Source organism: Chlamydotis macqueenii, chromosome 3, assembly GCF_036417535.1.
Source record: "Chlamydotis macqueenii isolate bChlMac1 chromosome 3, bChlMac1.mat, whole genome shotgun sequence".
NCBI lineage: Eukaryota > Metazoa > Chordata > Aves > Otidiformes > Otididae > Chlamydotis > Chlamydotis macqueenii.
In genome coordinates, this window is record NC_141558.1 from 103,603,282 (window position 1) to 103,617,515 (window position 14,234).

Consider the following 14,234-nt stretch of genomic DNA (forward strand, 5'->3'; position numbering starts at 1 on the left):
AAATGAAATTATTTCATGGTACTAATATAGAAGGCTTTTTGAAGTACAGGAAGATTGCCAGCAGGGAAAAATGTATTAGAAATGCAGAAGTGTGTTATGATAAATATAGTGCTCATAGGTGGGGTTAAAGGCTGTGATATGGCTGTGTGCATTCAGATTTATTTACTGCACGGAAATGAATCCCAAATGGCTATTTTTGCTTCACTGACTGTAATCCCAGCAAGGCAGTTTTATAGACATCTGCTAAGGTTTTTTATTATTATTTGGTTAAGATTTTGAGACTGAGGTGAGAAAAATACAACTGTCGCCTAGAAATGACCTCGAGAGGGTTTCACAGATTTATCCAACATGTTTTTCACAGATTTATACAGACTTAGATTTATTCCTTGCTCCAAAGAGCTTCAGAGTGTGGCTACTCACATTTTCTGAAAAATAATGGACTGATGTATGTGGTGTGCTGTTTAACCGTTACTCAGTCAAGCTTTTTTTCAAAATATGAAGGATAAAGACCAGGCAAGGGACAAATTGCCCCACATTTTTCTTCAGTAGACATTGAGAGATATTTCAGTTAATCCAGTGTTATGTCTGCAAATAATTCCTTATGCTAAGTACCCCCTCACATCGATAGCCATTGGATTCCCTGTCAGTACATTAATAATCATCATGAGATTTTGGGATATACCAGAACAATTTATTTCCCGGTGGGCTTCTTATCTAAACAAGATCAAGTCTTCGTGTCTTTATTTAGTCAGTATACTGTTGTAGTTTGTCTGAGAATTATCTGTACCTTGCTGCTTCTCAGTTAGGAAAAGGAGAAAAGAACATACAGACCAGATAGCGCTTCCAGCCGTGCTGCTGTTGTGCCACACGGTTATCCCATAGTAATAACATGAAGCAGGTTCTCCTTTCTTTTTCATTTAAGTAAATGTGTGCTGATAAAATTCTAATGAAAAGGAATCAGAGCACAGGAGCGAGTGACTTATTATGGAAGTTTTCTGTGATGCATTGTAATGTTGGATTTTCAATTTTTAAAAGTGGTTACATTCCTAATTGGTGAACAAAAAGGACCAATTTATCCCTTGCTGTGAGAAACATTTTTCTTATATACTATTCTCATGAAGCCTCTAATTCAACTAAACACATTATGTAAATGGAACCTGTGCAATACCTTCTAAAATATACTTCAGATTTACATTACAAGACTGTTGTGTTAGATTGAGCAATGGCCCTTGTTACACTATATGGCAAATTTCTTGACTTTCATAATACTCTGTCGTAGTTCAGCCCCGATCAGGACCAGACTACGCAGTCCGTCTCTCGCTCCCCCCACCCTCCGAGAGAATAGGAGGAGATGATATAAGGAAAAACGGCTCAAGGTTTGAGATAAGGACGGGGAGAAATCCTTAAAGTTACCGTCACGGGCAAAACAGACTCGATTTGGGGAAAACTATTCATTTATTTCTAAAATTAGCAGGAGAATGAGACAGGGAACAAGATAACCTCCCCCCACCCCTCCCTCTTCCCGGGCTTAACATTATCTCTACTACCTTCCCCTCCCGAGCGGCACGGGGGGGGAAAAGGGAATGGGGGTCGCGGTCAGTTCATCACGTGTTGTTTTACGCTGCTGTATCATCGTCAGGGGAAGAACTCCTCGCATTCCTCCTCTGCTCCAGCGTGGGGTCCCTCCCACGGGCCACAGTCCTTCGTGAAACTGCTCCGGCGTGGGTCATCTCTTCCACGGGGTGCAGTCCCTCCAGAACAGCTGTCCCAGCGGGCCCTCCACGGGCCACAGCCTCCTTCAGGCCTCCACCTGCTCTGGCGTGGGGTCCTCCACGGGCTGCAGGTGGATCTCTGCCCCTCTGGGGACCTCCATGGGCTGCAGGGGGACAACCCGCTCCACCATGGTCTTCACCACGAGTTGCAGAGGAATCTTGACCAGGAGCCATGTTACTCCTCCCCCTCCTTCTTCACTGACCTTGGCGTCTGCAGCCGTTCCTCACAACAGGCTGGCAGATGCCTCTCAGGATCCTTTTTACATCTTATTCACTTCTCATCTCCTTTCCACTTCTTGCAGCCAGGCCGGGCCGAGTTGGGCCCAGTCGGCTGCCTGGCGAGAGGCCAGAGGGTGAGGCCTGCAAGGCCCATGAGGCTCGCGCCTCCCCCTCTGTGCCTCTGCCCCCGCTCAGCTTCTTCACATCTTCTCCTCCTTTTTTTCCTGTTTTCCCCTACTTAAATACGTTATTGCAGAGGCGTTATCACAGAACATTCTGCTACCAATTGGCTCGGCCTTGGCCAGCAGCGGGTCCGCCCTAGGCCCGGCCGAGTCCACTGAACAAAGGGGAGCGACTTCTAGCAGTTTCCTACAGAAGCTACCACCTTAGGCCCCCCCTCACTAACAAAACCAGAACATACTCCTATCTAAAATAAATTGCGTTTGGTTCAAGCAAGGTTTCTATTAATAACTCTTGGAGTTATCCTACATCTTTGTCTTTACTGATCTCAGGAGCAAAACTTTTATCTTTTTTTAAATTAGAAGTGCTTTCTTTTGATGCAAAATCTGCAGATGTTGGAATGTAGTGACTGTTCCAGTGCCAAATGAATTTGGATAAATCTGCGTTGCATATAGATTGAATTTCTCAAAGCCCTACAACACAGAGATACTGTGGGCTGCAAAATTAGCGGACGGTGTAATAGCTGTGAAAGCTAAGCCTGTGATTTGTGACACAGTTGAACCCAGACTCATGTCTAGTTTGTACACATTGCTTGCAAGTCTGACAGCGTTAAAAACCAGCACATTTCAAGCTTAACATTGTTCCTAAAGATGTGTATGTGTATGGCTGTGCCCCTTCTGGAGGATATAGTTTGATTTCAAACAGTTGTAATGTGTTAAGAAGCAAAACTGATTATCACAAAATAATTTACATTAGTAACTGATTGTAGTAGTTCATTTGCATAATGAAGTGCTGTTCGTCTTGGTTTCGTACAAGTTTAGGTGGAAGTGTTAATAACTGTATTTGCATTTCTGTCCTGGGTTTTTTAAGAAACTCAGCCTTTGATGGTTTTCACTTGTGGATCTCTCCTCACACATGAGATGTATTTTGCCTCTGAAATAAAGGTCAGGAAGGTGTGAATTTAGATCCAGGGAGCTTCCCATGAAACTCAAAAGACAGTCAGACAGTGAAGCAATAAAAATGAGCAATTAACCCTAAAAGAGAAATATCCATTAAAGCTATAGGTAATCTTGATTACATCTGCATTTCAGGAAGAAATTTTTGGAGTGTTTTCCTTAAGGTTACGTTTGACTGCTGAGCCATGGGGACTTTTGCACTGCAGGGACAAGATAACTGCTCGTCCAGCTCTCTATAATGATTTTGGGACCTTCCAGAGCTAAAATGATACAGATCAGCTTCTTATGTTGCCTTACATCTGTCTTTTAAAAATTATTTGTTACATTCAGAACAGCAAGTGGGCAAATATTAAGGATTAGTAATGGGAAGGTTTTATTTTATTCAGTTTTTAAGCTGCTTTATTCAACAAAATCCTTAAAACACAGAGATTATATTTTTGGAGATACCAACACACTGCCATGAATTCTATAGTATGCACAACTCTAAAGCATATTTTCATGGAAGATTAAATGCTTATATACAGTATCTGAAATTATTATTGATTACATTTTGCAGCTGTATTCCCATATTGAGGGCTTGGTAATTTACTGTTTCAGTGGGTTTTCAAAGCATCGTGTAGCAGGATTTATAGAAGCTATAGCAGTATTGCTAACTCTAATGATTTTATCACAAGTTCTGCTGTATTTGGTGTTCTCTTTTAATACCTGTCTCCTAGAATACAGTGAATATGTGAGAAATCCTCCTTTTATTTTTAAAAATAATTCTCTTTCTTCCTAGTTACTAAAAAATTTAACATTTAACCCACACACAAATTAAAAGAGTAAAATAATTCAGTGTTTAAATGGGCATCTCACTGTTCCTTGCAACTCACCACATCTTTCTTTACTTTTCCAATCTTGATACTTGGGGTTGGTAATACTCCTCCTGTCGCTGGAGGGTTTCTGAGTGCAGGCCAGCTCAGGAGTAAAATTGTTTGTCCTCACTTATTCTAAGAGTTTCCTCGCTGCATCTCCACAAGCAGTATCCTGCAAACTTAGGATACCCATATTTAGTTGTTGCCACATAGATGTCTGCATGTGTGGCGGGTGTCTGAGCTCCCGTAATGGTCTGCAGGGTCTTAGTCTGTACTGACAATGGAGCCAAGCAAGTGATTCAGCTTGCCCTAATGCAGATACCTGGAGGTTGACCAGCTCCAGCTTCCACTGGGTGTATTGATTGTAGTGGGAATTTCTCACTTAGCATGCATTTATATACCGCACTGAAGTTTAGGTGTCTTGTTCCCAAACTGAATCTCATACCTCTGACCATAAGCTGAATTATTTTACTCATTATGACTAAGGAAATGCTCTCTGTGTAAAGTTCCAATGGCTGCCTTGAGAGTGGTCTTCACAAAGTCCTATTTAGCTTTCCTAGCTAGTTACATTTTATAATTATTATAAAATTATAAATTTGAAACAAAGCTCTTTGTGGAGTTCGGTCCAGTAATTGTTCAAAATTTTTGATGTTTTTTTTTTCAACAGGAGTCCTGTGCTTGTATTCCAGTGTGTGCACCGCCATGTCATTTGCCTGGACTGTTTCCACCTGTACTGTGTGACTATGCTGAATGACCGTCAGTTCATCCATGACCCAGAGCTTGGCTATTCCCTCCCTTGCGTAGGTATGTTTTAGCTGATTTTCTTTTTAAAAATTTATGTGATTTTGATTTCAGGGCAAGATCTTTTTAATCACCTATTAGTTTTGAGTTTATCTGTGGAATTATACTGTTTTCGTAGGAGTTGTTTCATTTCATGGAGAAAACATTTGAATATTGAAGTGCTTCTTGCCGAGCCTGTGCACTAGAGAATTAACTGGATTCTAAAGGGCATTTCTTTTAAAAGCAAATGCGTACTTTCTTCACATTAGTATTTTGTTATCATGAAGTGCTAGCAGATTACAGCATTACACTCTGGTTAAAAAAAAACCACCTTGACCTTCATATTTCCACTTTCAGATTTAGTAAATTGTTAACTTTCTTGGCGTGTCTTCAAGTACTAATGAAAAAAGGACTGCACTAGGAATTTCAAATAACCTTCCTGTTGATGGAGTTATTGCTACTAATTGTCACCTCATTGGATAAAATGTAGATTACTCTGAGAACATGGTAGAACATCTGTTTTACCTGAGTAGGAAACAAAGTTTAACTTAACTAAACAAAGGCTTACACTGAATCTGGAAGACGTGTTTTGATTCAATTACACTGGCACATGGACTGCAAAATTCACAAATATTTTGCTGTGAAGAAATATGTTAGAATTTATTTTTCCTGTTGCTAAATTTGCATATGTGCATATAGGTTTGTCACAAGTGCTGTATAGTAGTATAAGAATAATTTTCCAGGATGTTAGAAGCCACATAGAAGATGGGCTTGCCTGGTTACCTGAATGGCTGACAAATGAGTTTCAAATCACTAGATGGGAGAAAAATTGACAAATTTTCTTAGGAGAATGGCATTTACTTAATGTGAGGATGTGTCTTGAGAATTTTGAAAGTACAGTAGTAAAAGCCATTTAAAATTGTTTCTTTTTAATGCTTCAAGAGCAATCTAGCAATGGTCATCAGTTCACATTTCACTAGAACTGCTATTTATGTACTACTCACCAAGTCTCCCTTTACTTCCGCTCTCAACAGTTTGCTCTGCTACTGCATTTGCATGCTGATGTCGTACTGCACAAAACACTTTTTAATGTTATGTAAGAAAACCTGTCATGAGGAATCTAACAGGAACTTTATACCTAGTGCTCTTTCTCTGACCTTGAAGGTACTGTAGTACTGTGTGGTCAGTCTGTACTCTCAGTGTCCCTTACTGCTTCTCCAAAAGTATATCCATTTTCTGCTCACACACAAATTAATCAGCTACTTGAGATGAATCCATCCTTTTTCCCCTTCGTTTATCAGTTCTCTTCCATGTTCTTCAGTTATCCCAGTGGTGCAGCAGGCAACTCATCTTTCTCCTCTCTTGTGGGCCTTCTTGCAGCCATGGTTTGTGTCACAGAGCTTCCTTCAGTTCAGGCTATTATGTTAAACTAATGGCCCTTCCACCTTTTCTCTCTGTAAACTCATTGCCAGTCATGCTGCACAAAACTTGTGTTAGGATTTTTCCATATCTCTTGCAACTCTAGTTGTTCAGTTCAGAAGTTTTATCTGTCTTTTTTTTTTTCTGAGAGAGGAGACTAAGAAGTTTGCAGAAGTTTTTATCCCTGGCTGGCAGTAGCAAGCCAGTCTTGTTCTCTGTTCTATGTGTTGAAGTGGAACACTATGGGAATTGAGCAGTAGAAGCAGAGTAGGGATCTGATGAGGAGAAAATGCAAGAAGACAGAGCTGAAATGCTCAGGGATGCGATTTCAGTCTTTGAGAGGTGAGGAAGGCATATCCTTGGCCTAAGAAAGGGATACCGTAAGGGATGCACAAAGGCTGACTGTTCTTCTACTGTTCAAGTGAGATAGGCCTCAGCTGTGGGAATGGAAAAGCAGCTTTTGCTGCCAATCTAGCCTCCACTGTGTTATACTTTGAGTGTTAAAATAGCTAAATGTGGAAATGCGGAAATATTGCTAATCTTAAAGTTTTAGAACTCCTCAAGTCAGAAGGTTGTTTTCAAAATACTATACGTTAAAGCAGTATTAATAGTAGTACTATTATTAATAGTACAGTTGTGATGCATTCTCTCTCTATTCTCTCTCAGTGATGCGTTCTCTCAGTTAGTAAGAATGTTTCTTGGAAAAATTTCTGTGGAAGTGCTGCCCTGTGCCAGTGCAGTGCATAGCTGAGGTGCGCCGCAGTGCAGTTCGGTGCTGTGTGGTACAGAGATTCTTGAGCTGGAGCTGAATCATGATGCTGATGGGAAGGGAGTGTAGTTGTGTCAATGCAGCATGTAGGACAGGCTCTTTGCCTTTTCTGGTAGGCTGATGCGAACTGACTTCGCAAATACTACTTCAGAACCTCTGCTAGTATCTCTGCGCAGTGGTGTGTAGTGCTGTCTAGGCATACCTGCTTGCTCAGAACCAGCCTAATTATCTCTAAGAAGTATTGACATTGTACTGTGCTGGCATGCTTTGTGTTGGAGAGGTTCTCAATCACAATATCTAAGTATTCAGTGGTTTTAAATGATATTCCACCTAAACATAAAATTGGTCCCTACCTCCATCAGTTCTCTTTGTTCGGTTAGCAGTTCTGTATCAATAAAAGCATTTTTAAGCATCATCTTTCAGACTGCTTTGCAGGATGAAGAATCTAATCAGTGCTGTTGTAACTTCACTGGTTCTGCAGCTACCTGAACCTGACTTTCTGGTATGCAAGAAATTTGATTGATTCTAGAATTATGTTGTATTTGAGTTACAAACCAATGACTTTTTTTTTTGTCCTTTGAGAAAGTCATGAGTCTGAGTTGCATGGCACCTGTGAAAAAGAGGAATGCCTGAGTTGCCAACCCCTTCTCTCCTACTGCTCAGCTACAAAGGATTTTAGCCTCCTTCATAGCTGTGGATCCAGCAGCAATTAATTCAATTAAGAAACATTCAGAACAGTATTGTGTGATTTTCTTATACACTTAGCATGGCACTCCTACTGAATAGTTTAAGGTTGTAGTTTTGCAATCTACAGTTCACAATCTTCATTTGTGCAACTGCAATTTGCATTTTGTATTTACATGTGAGGCAATAAAGCATTGTTTGACACAACTTTCTCTAATTACCTCAGTGAAGCCTAAAATGATTCCCCTTGACAGGAATGAATACCATGGGACATGCCAAGAAAAGACATTTCTTTCTTACTGTGGCAATGTTGGTTTAGTACGTGTTATCTCTAACAGAGCATGACTCAAAGCAAAAAAAAATATTGGATCTGAGCTTTATTGAAAGGTTAGATGTTGATTTCGGCCTGCTTCTACAAGGAATACAAAACAAATCTGTATTTACTGAAATGAGATTTATTTTATGGTAGATGACAAGGTTGCACAGACAGATTAAAACAGTCTGTATTAATACATATATTTTTAAACATCACAGACTAATGCTGAAGTAGTATTTGTGGTGTCCTGAACAGAAAATACTAGTGTCCTGAGTTTTGACTTTGTGAAATGTATTTTACTTTGCCATTTTCATGTAAGAACGGATTTACTTAAAAACTAACTAATTTCTTCAGTGCACTCATTGCCCTAGAACTGTACAGGAGGTTTGGTTTTGTAATTAAGCCTATTTAGATTGTTTGCACTTCTAATTAATTCTGTTCATTCTAGTATTTTTCAAAAATAGAGATAACATAATGAACATAGCCTGCAGTTTCCATTAACATTTGACTCACTGTTCCTGATTTTTATCAAGGGAATGTACCAACATAGCAAGTTTTTTATATCTTTTATTGGATCAATCTAGAGGTGAAAGCATCTCACACACAACAGAATAAAAATAAACAGCAGCTGCTACAGCAAAGGGTCACTGTGACAGACAAGATCAGTGTTATCACATGGGTATGATAACTTGAGCTGGAAAGGATCTAGGGATTTCAGACAAACAGTGCTTCTCAAGTAGGTTTAATTTCTTGCTTCCTGGCACAGATATACCAGAAGAGGCATTTTGTCATTTCCTTCAGGTATTTTGTGTGGTTACATCCTTGCTTTTCTTTGACTTCTGGTTATGTGGCCTAATCAAGCAGGATATAATGTGTCTTCAGAAGGCAGCTATCATCTCAGCTGATGAGCTATGATATATTACCTTGATAATGCCATAGCTTCACTTTGTTTCAATGCAAAATGTGTCATTGCTGTGATTTTTGGAAGAACAACATTAATTACTTAGTGTGCTTAGTTGCTAATCTAGTGACAGGCAGCACTACTCCAGCTGAGAACAGCCAGCGTTGAGGACGAGAGCTCCCAGCACGGCAACTGGTGCATTGATAGGATTAGCTGTTCAGAGTAGTGTGGCAGCAGCCCCACGATTCAAACCCAGCTCAGAGCAAGGACTTATAGACAGGAGCTGGCTGGATTTCACTGGTCATTAAAAGAAAAAAGTAAACATTACAGATTATACTCTCTCTGCCCTTGTTAAATGGCAACAAAAATCTATCCCCTCTCTCTGTATGGTGTCTTGTATTAATGAGGCTTCATGCATAGAAATTTCTATGAGTGGTGACCTCCAAGTATCTTTGAAATAATTAATAAGGTGCTTAGAGGGACAGATTTGCATATGCATGAAAGATCATTTATGGTTATTTAGTTACTGTGCAGGGCATAGAATCTCATAGCATTGCCTGAAAGAAGGAATTGTGTACAAATATACAATGGATTACCCCCTTCAAACACGTGCTGTTTCTATGAACACTTTCATTTTTAAAATAGCGTTACAGCATTATGGGTCTTGGTCCCCAGGGTAAAATAAACTTCCATAGATCTTTGGTAGAAGAGAAGTTGGTGAGGCCAAGGAAAGGCAAGGTTTTACACTGCTGTAGGCACTTTGCAAAAATTTCTTTGCATTAGTTTCTTTCTTGCAAGTAATCGTATGCATGATGTATTTTAAAGGAATCTGGATAAAATATGCAGTTCTCCTGATGACTGTAAAACACTGTTGTATCTGGAAGTAATCTGATTTTACCACACAGATATATAAATAAATAAGTGAAATCACCACCAGTTTGTATACAGAACTGCTAATAAAAAAGGACTAAAACTTTAAAGTATAATAAATTGCCTTAAGAGCCGTGTTCCATTGAAAGAAAGCTTCTGGAGAATGATTAAGGAGGCATATGTATTAAGATTAGGTTTTTTATCCCCTTTACCTGCTATTTGTTTAATAACAGTATGTTCTTATTCCTACGGAGAACATCAATATAGTGGTGAATCTCCGAGTTGCCTTTCAAAATCATAGTACCCGAAAAGAAAAAGGGAGAATAAATAGTAGGCTAAGGAAAGCTTGCAAGTAAAAGGGAGGAGGAAAAATGTATCTGCTTTGATCACTCCAAATACTGTGTGAATCTTTTCTGTTACAGACAAAATCTCTATTAAGTTTAGGAAGGTGTGTGTGTGGAAGGGATTTTAAAGTGAAGGTCAGTGATCTATGAGCAGAAACTTCTCAAGAATGTAATGAGGAAGCAGGAATAGTTTAGCGGGACCTCAAATGGAAGAGTGCACAATTTGGCACAAGAAATAAGATTTACCTGATGTGAGGCCTTGATATGTCAACAGTTTCTGAAATCTGTGTTCTTCAATAAACCTACTTAAAAATATTTTAAATCAGAAAATACAGGAAATGGCCATGTATTATTAGAGGAATAAAATAAAAGGGATTGAAAGCACGCATGTTTGCAGCTTTAGGAAGTTCTTCAAAGTACTCCTTAAGTTTAATATTTAGGAAGTGATAAATTCTTGACAGCTATAAACTTTTTGTAATCTCTTCTTGGTATGAAATATCTGAGTGTATAGAAGCAGATGTAGGATGTTGGAGAAATGCTTTTTATTTTTTATATATTGTACATCTTAGAAGAGGTTTCCTCCACTCTGAGGAATTAATAAACAAGCAATTACAGTTTTCAGAGCATTTGTGGTGACAATTCTAGTTGTATTTATATTTTTCTAGCATTGCCAATTACAAGGAAAATGCAGATTCTGCAGAAACAGAGACATTGTCTGTGCATGTCCTTACAGAGATCTGTGAGCATCTTTTGGAAGGCCATTTGGCAATAAATTACTTTTTTTTTTTTTCTCTTTCCTGAACTCTTTCTGTCTTTAGTTTCCCATGGCTGAACTTTGCTATCTAGTCTAAAGAGGGGTTGCATGCATACTAAGCTGCTTCTTTTCGTGTCCCCAGGGGGAAGATAGTTACTTCTTCTGCAGAGGGAATGCAAGGACTGTGTTGGTGAAGGGCGTTATAGAGGAGGGAACCCTTTTTCTTCCTGGCAATCCCAAAAAGTTCTTAATAAAAAGTGGATTATACAAGCTACTATTTTACAAATTACATGCCTTAGTTTGATGAACATTTATCTATATAAGAATAATTCAGATGTTCAGCCTACTCATTATTTCTGGCTGTATCTTTCCAGTGTATTATGGGCAGAATAGGTATTTATTAGGGATTATTTCCCTTCTTAATATTCATACTATTACAGCTATTTTGTTATTTATGTTATGGTATTTTGAACATAGTCCATTGACATTGACATAGTTCTGTGTATTTCTTAGTAAGAGGCAATGCCTGTCCCTTTGGGCTTATCATTTGAGAAGGTAAAACCTGAGATGAGAAGCAGAGGCAACAAATCATATAGAGATTACACAAGAGATCACTGACTGAGTTTGTGTTGGAACCCAGGTGCGGTCTCTTTTCCTGTGAGGCTATTGCTTCTTTTTCACCCCTAAACTGTTTTAAAAGTAGATTCCTCTAATTTCCTGTCTTTTACCTTTCTACAAACTCTTGGACAATATGCTGAATAACTGGTTTTTGTTTTTTTGTTTTTTTTTTTTTTTTCTGTAAGACTGTATGTGCACTGAACCAGTAGCATAGCTCTGTGTGGCACCCTGGTGGAGAGAGCCTTATTGACAAAGATCGTCCACTTTCCCTGTTATTTTTTTAAATTATTGAAAGCTTATCAGAGAATACAGCTGCCATGGTCTAGCAGGGAAGCTGACCCGATCTCATTCAAGTAGTTACAAGTTTGTTGCAACCAGACTTTGACAGAGAGGAGAATCAAAACCATAGAGATAAACCAGATTTTTACTCTCAAGAGTTAATTGAATTTGGAGCAGTTTCCTGAAGAACTTTTTATGGTCTTCTGCATTCTCCTCTCACTGTGAGCATAAAATAAACATGAACCAACAGTGTATCAAGTGCTTTTTTGTGTTCTTTTACTAGCACAAGCCCACAAGACTAGCTCAAAGGACATGGTTAGAAGTCACAACAGGTACTTCATTTCCATTTTTAATGTTGACTGAAGTTCAAGCAGCAACGTTTCAGGTTTGTTCCCTCAAGTCTTTGCTCTGTTTCTGCAGCAGCAGATTGCCATCTCCCTATCTAAACAACCTCAAAATCTGTAGAACAAGAAAAACTTGATCCCATGGTATATTTGAGGCATGCATTGGATTCTTCTCTGGGAACAACTACAATGAAATCATACCATGTGATCCTTACAAAAATCTGAATTGCTGTTACTGAATTCAGCATGAGATATCTTACCATGGGTGGTTTTTTTCCACTTATCTCTTATTAGTTTTTCTGTTGCAATATATTTCATTTGTCAATTGCATGGAGATGACAGTGCACATAAGCTTGCTGTGGTTAGTAATAAGGACAAGAGATAATGAAAAAATCTTGCTTAGAAATTAATGGGCTTTAAGAGCAACTAGAAGTGAACTTCCAAAGCAGACTTCTTGTCCTATAAAATAAGATGTCCAGTGTCAAAGTAAAATAGACACACTGAGGCAGTGGCAGAAGCGTGTGTAGGGGATGTATCCATCTTTCATAATTTCTATGTCCAGTTGAAGTGAAAGTGATTTTTCGTCTCAGTTGGAGTCAGCAAGAGCTGAGATTTTGTCTTTGGAAATGAAAGGTGTTCGTTTCTGACTGGAAGTGCTTCTGCACATATTTGTTTATCTTATCATAGTCCCTTGATGTGGGTATATGATTCACAAGTCACTTTACATTGCCATCAAATTGAGAAAACTCATCACCTACATGAACAATAAAATCAAGTTATAGCATCTTGTTAGATATCAGCTTTACACTCAACTGCTTGAATAGGTTTTTACTTCAAACTATTTTCTAATTTGCCTTATATAAATGCTGTTATAGCAAGTACAGTGATTTTGGCTATATGTTTGTGAAGCCTGTCTTCTCCAGAAAAAAAAAAATTAAGTGGGAAGGATCAGCTTCTGAACAATAAACTTCTGTGAATGACATGGTGGATCTAATTCACTTTGAATCAGGACTAGGTTCCGTTGTCACTGGGTGGTGCTTGGAAGTCCTGACTGGTCTTGCTTGGTGCTCCCATTCTAGTTTGTCAGTGGTTAATGTTAATGACTCTGGGTGAAAGATGACGGTAATGAAGATAAATAGAAAGAAGAAATAGTATACAGGGAATAGGGGGAAGAGGAGTCATGAAAGGAAAGAACACAGAGACGCAAAAGAGGCAGTGCATTAAGGAGAGGTATTGGTTGCTATTTAAGAAATGAAAGAAAAAAGATCAAAAGAGGGAGGGTGAGTAAAATGAGAAAATAATGCCTCTAGCTTCCCTCACATTTTGGTGAGTTTTTTAAGGACGGTAGTTCAGTGGTTTATATATGTGAACTGTTCTTCCACAGACTGGAGACACCTGAGTGTCTGTCCTAAAAAATGTCCAATGGATTGTAGAAGATGCTGATTTTTGCAGCTGGAATGTGCTTGAGGTGTTTATCTTAGACTTTTAGATCAGCATGAGGGGAAGCTGACCTTTCATGCCTGGATAATTAGAGATTTCTTAATGGATCAGTTTTTATCTGAGCAGAGGGTCTCTTTCAGTGTAGCACAATCTCTGAGGTAGGCTGCGCAAGCAGCAGCCTTTATAAGACATCATTACTGTCTGCTACCCTATATACTCCATAAATAACCTGCTGGGACCAACTGTGGCACGTTCAGCATGTGAAGCCTGGTGATTAATATTCCCCAAGTCACTTTCAGAGCCTTGGTCTCCCACATGGCAGCATGTAGAGCTGCTGCCACATCACGGAACCAGCTAAGGACATTCCCCTTCAACAAGGAGTTGGCTTTAATTAAATTTCTGTGTCTGGAAAGTGAAAATCTAATTTTCTTTTTGACATTTTCTATATTACTACTTAGACAAAATTATGAAAATAATTAATCCCTGTGAAGCAGGCATCAGCATTATAAGGGGTTCAAAAATATTGCATATAAATAATACTACTAATCACCAATCTGTTATAATTTATTGATGCAGGTTCTTATTAAAACTCTTAAATCAGATTTGTTCTCAATGTAGCAGATGTGTCAAATGATTGCACAATATAGGTGCAAGTGAGGGTTATAAAAAGTAACATGGTTTAAACTACATCTCAATAAATTATATCTCCCCAGAAATGTCTTCCAAGAAAAGAAA

General features: G+C 38.8%; 1 protein-coding gene across 1 annotated transcript in view; it reads left to right on the forward strand.

Annotated features, from left to right (window-relative positions):
* PRKN (parkin RBR E3 ubiquitin protein ligase) overlaps positions 1 to 14,234 on the forward strand; it is a 766,947-nt gene that overhangs the window by 473,091 nt on the left and 279,622 nt on the right. Inside the window, exon 7 of the mRNA XM_086743743.1 lies at positions 4,649 to 4,785. Coding sequence (XP_086599869.1) covers positions 4,649 to 4,785 — 137 coding nt within the window. The remainder of the gene's footprint in view (positions 1 to 4,648; positions 4,786 to 14,234) is intronic.